General features: G+C 34.5%; 1 protein-coding gene across 1 annotated transcript in view; it reads right to left on the reverse strand.

Annotated features, from left to right (window-relative positions):
- Window positions 1–213: 213 nt before the first annotated feature.
- LOC107593037 (ras-related protein M-Ras-like) overlaps window positions 214–4,972 on the reverse strand; it is a 13,337-nt gene continuing 8,578 nt past the window's right edge. The window contains exons 3-6 of the mRNA XM_016282614.1: window positions 2,355–2,508; window positions 2,173–2,272; window positions 917–996; window positions 214–831 (exon numbers count right to left, since the gene is read on the reverse strand). Of these exons, the coding sequence (XP_016138100.1) occupies window positions 732–831; window positions 917–996; window positions 2,173–2,272; window positions 2,355–2,508 (434 nt within the window). The 3' untranslated portion in view covers window positions 214–731. The remainder of the gene's footprint in view (window positions 832–916; window positions 997–2,172; window positions 2,273–2,354; window positions 2,509–4,972) is intronic.

The raw sequence follows: 4,972 nt of genomic DNA on the forward strand, positions 1-4,972 counted from the left end.
AAATGCAACAGAAAAAAATCTGTTAATTAGGTAACAGCATGTTACATTACCATATGTAGTAAAACTGTATTTATATTTAACAAGCCAAAACAAGCACTTTTATGGTAAATTGTTGTTGAAGTCATTAAAAATGTATAAAACTTTTTATGTAAAAACTTTTACACACTTTGTGATATTAATTATGTGTTTTACATGTTATTTTAGTGTCATGTGTGTAACCCCGATGCGTTTTTTTCTTTTGTTTTGACATATCTTAATTTTCTTCATAAAAACAAATGATTAACAATGGTAACCAGTATTTCCCCCTCCTTCTGAGTGTATCTATAAATGCCAGTTGTGCAACTTGAATCCCGTCTGTTTCCTTGTTGTTTTCAAAGCCGTTATGCTGTATTAACAATCAATTAACAATATAGAATTCAGCACAATAAATATAGAAACACAATACAAAACAAGGCCTCCGAAAGTTTGTCTCTGAATTTTTCTCTGAGAGATAACGTGAGTGAACAGCACTAGAATCCTGTCAGATCATCCAGGCTTTCACCTGCCCAGAAAATCCCATGAAAATTGGCTGAAATTCCACATTTTGGGGAATTTCGTCATTAATTATGGAATATTCAAGCTGTGTCCTTTAGTTCCTGGATATTATCATAGCTGTGTGTGTGTTTTAACAGTCCGAGTCACAGAGTCATCATCGCAGCATTGACGCGGCATTGAGCATTGAGGGTGTGCGGTCACAGTAAGACGCAGTGCAGTCTCTGGGAACCCGAAGGTCTGTCTGCCCGCCATTTGGCTTTCCTCTTCTTCTTCAGGCCTCGTTCTGGGATCTGCTGACTGTAAACGGAGACGATCATGCTAACACATAGCTTCGTAGCGTACGGAGAGTCAAAGTAGAGGGAATCTGTCAAATTTGACTCACCGTATCACTCTGACGAGCTCGTCAAACGCTTTGTCTACATTCATGGGTGGATCCTTTGCACTTGTTTCAATATATGTGATCTGTGAGGAAGATATAAATATACAACAATTAGTAGAAGATGATCTTTTATTATTATTAATAATAATACTATTACTAATAATAATCATTAATTATTCTATTTCTTCACAATGGATTAATCATTTAATAATAATAATTACAATATTGTATTAATATAAAATACAAATAATAATGTAGAAAAAAAAGAATGAAAAGTCAATATGAAATCAAAAGCGACTATTTCTTATTAAACACTGCTCGTCTAATTGTGAACTATTTATTGGTTTGCATTATTGTTACGAATATTTGCTAAATTGAAAATATTAAATAAAAGTTTAAATAATAAAATGGATCAATCAATAAAATAAAATTAAATTATAAAAAAATAATAATGTACTAATAATGTGAACATTTAACAAACATAATATAAAATAATAATGTAGAAAAATGTATGAAAAAGTTAGCATGAAATCAAAATTTACTTTAAAAAAAAACCATTGCCGGTCTTATTGTGAACTATTTATTAGTTGCATTATTCTATACAATTTTTAAAAAATATTTACAAAAAAAATCAAACAAAATATTACATAACAAATAGGCCAATCAATAATAACAATAATAAACATTCAAATAATACAAATAATAATGTAAAAATATTATTAAAAATATATAAAGATAATTTGACCGTTCAATAATAATGGACCGATAAATAATAATAATAATAATAATGATGATAATAATAATGAACATTCAAACAATAAAAATAATAATGTAAAAATATAATTAAAAATATATAAAGATCATTTGACTGTTCAATAATAATGGACTGATAAATAATAATAATAATAAAACATTAAAATAATAATGTAATAATGACAAAATATAATTAAAAGAAATACATAAATATAATATAAAAATAAGCATTTAGTAAAATTAATGAAAAAGTCTAGATTAAATCAAAATGGACTCTTTCTTAATAAACACTGCTGGTCTTATTGTCACTTAGTAGTTTGCGTTATTGTAAAATATTTGAAAATATTTCAACAAAAAATTTAATACGGACAGACTAATAATAATAATAATAATATAAATGTATAATATAAAAATAATAATTTAGAAAAATGAATGAAAAAGTCAACATGAAATGAGAATGTATTTCTTTGATAGGTTAAGTGTGTTGAGAATGGCGTTTGACTCACGCTGTGTTTGGAGGCCATCTCGCGTCCCTGCTCACTAGTGATCTTGCGTAAATGCACCAGGTCAACTTTATTAGCCACCAGAACCATGGGAAACGACTCCCTGCAACACACACAATAAAAACACTCAATAAATCGCACTGAATATCAGTCTGCATCTCAGATGTGTTTATGCGTGTTCATACCTGTCCTTCACTCTCAGAATCAGCTGGTGGAAACGATCCACATGTTCAAAACTAGCTTTATCAGTGACTGAAAACACGATGAGAAAGCCATCTCCTGTCCTCATGTACTGCTCTCTCATCGCACTGAACTCCTCCTGCCCCGCCGTGTCCAGAACTACACACACACAGGTTTGTTTTTGTGAATTGTGGGGACTCTCCATAGGCGTAATGGTTTTTCTACTGTACAGACCATATTTTCTATCGCCCTACACCAACCCTACACCTAAACCTACCCCTCACAGAAAACTTTCTACATTTTTACTTTCTCAAAAAAACTAATTCTGAATGATTTATAAGCCTTTTGAAGTATGGGGACACTCAAAATGTCCTCATAAATCACATTCTGGTTGTAATACCCATGTCATTATATGAATGTGTCCTCATAAATCACAAAAACACACACACACACACACACATACATACATACAGACATCGCCACTCCAGTTTATACACACAACACTGGTTTGCATTATTGTAAAAAAAAAAATTCTAATATTTATCAAATTATTAATAAAAGATTAAATGGAAAAAATAAGCACAAACACATATACACAGCAAACCCTCAAAGTTTTTTTTATCTACTTAATTTAGTCACATTTTATTTTTATTTTTTTCTATTTACTTATTTTATTGACTATCTTATTTTTAAATTAAACCTTTCACTCATTGTTATGTTGATAATTTGTTGAGTATTTCACATTAATACAATTCTATATATTCTAAATATGTATTAAATTCAGCTTTTTAAATTGTATTTCTTAATGTTTGGTTGATCTTTATACTCTACAGGGTATTATATTAAAGTATTTTTCTTATGTTTTCTTATTTTAACATATTATATTAAAAGTTAAAAATAAAATATTTGACAAATGAATAAATATGTATTAAATTAAACTTAAAAAAACTTATTTCTTAATCTATGATCTCTGTTTGTATTGCACATGGTATCATATTATTATTATTATTAGAGGTCGACCGATAGTGGATTTTGCCGATACCGATAGCTAGGTTGGACCACACTGGCCGATACTGATTAATTAACTGATAGTTTTAAAATTGATACTGAACAAAAACTAAAATAGTGCTTTATTAACAAAAACAGTACTGAACCATACTACTAGTAGTAGTAAAAATAATAATAATAGTAACAGTAAATACAAATTAACACACTCTAAAAAGGAACAATACTTACACAGCTTTCATTAATCTTAATGCTACAAATGGACTCTTATTTTAAAATGTTACCATTTCATTTCAACTGTCATGCTTAAAGATGCACATCTTTAAATATATACAAATGGACCCACGTACCTGGGACTCAACTTCTTGCATGGGAGCCGAAGGTGAAGGTCTCTTGTGGAGAGCCAGACCCATTGTCCTGGGGTGTAAGCGGAACCTGACCTGTGACGGTCTGCCTGTTCCTTGATACCACAGTCCGTGACAATGTCTTCAGGGAGTCCGTAAAAACGGAAGACCTGTTCGGAGAGTACCTCTGCTGTTTCAAAGGCTGTGGGGAGTTTACTTAGGGGTATAAGGTGGCATGCCTTCGAGAAATTATCAATGACCATTAGGATGGTGGTATAGTTCCTTGAGCTGGGGAGATCAGTGACAAAGTCTATAGCTATGTGTGACCATGGCCGTTGGGGAACAGGAAGTGCCTGAAGAAGACCTGTTGGGCGCTGGTGGGAAGATTTGGAGATGTCACAAATGGTACACTGACGAACAAAATTAATGGTATCTGCCTGGAGAGTGGACCACCAGAACCGGTTGGAGATGAGTTGAACGGTGGCTGTAATTCCGGGGTGACCTGCGCTGGGGGAGTTATGGACCCATTGCATCACACGATGACGAAGGCTAGTAGGAACATAGGTACGATCGGGCGAATATTCTGGCGGAGGGGGTTCACTGATCTGGGCCTCTGCAATTTCTGTCATAATGTCCCATTGAACAGGAGCGAGAATGAGGTTAGAGGGGATTGTGGGTTCCTTGGAAGGAGGGATCTGAGCTGCTTCGAACTGCCTTGAGAGAGCATCTGCCTTAGAATTCTTTGAGCCAAGACGATAGGTTACCTTGAAATTGAAACGTGTGAAAAATAGGGACCATCTTGCCTGCCGTGGATTGAGTCGTTTGGCCAATCTGAGGTACTCGAGGTTGCGGTGATCAGTCAGAACAACAAAGGGAAGTTTGGCCCCCTCCAACCAGTGACGCCATTCCTCCAAGGCTGCTTTCATGGCTAGAAGTTCCCGATCTCCTACATCATACTTCTGCTCCGTAGAGTTGAGTTTCCGAGAGTAGAAGGCACAGGGAAAGAGTTTGGGAGGATTACCCTGACGCTGAGAGAGTATGGCTCAGATGCCCGTGTTGGATGCATCCACCTCCACAAAGAACTGTACTTCAGGGTCAGGATGGTGAAGTGTTCCTTTAGCCGTTGAAATGCCCTGGTGGCCGATGGTGACCAAAGTAGCCGTCGCTTCTCTCCCTTTAACATGGAGGTGAGAGATGCTGCAATGGTGCTGAAGTCACGAATGAAACATCTATAGAAATTTGCAAAGCCCAAGAAGCGCTGGAGTTCCTTTACA

The sequence above is a fragment of the Sinocyclocheilus grahami genome, unplaced genomic scaffold (genome assembly GCF_001515645.1).
Source record: "Sinocyclocheilus grahami isolate Dianchi unplaced genomic scaffold, SAMN03320097.WGS_v1.1 scaffold163.1, whole genome shotgun sequence".
Lineage (NCBI taxonomy): Eukaryota > Metazoa > Chordata > Actinopteri > Cypriniformes > Cyprinidae > Sinocyclocheilus > Sinocyclocheilus grahami.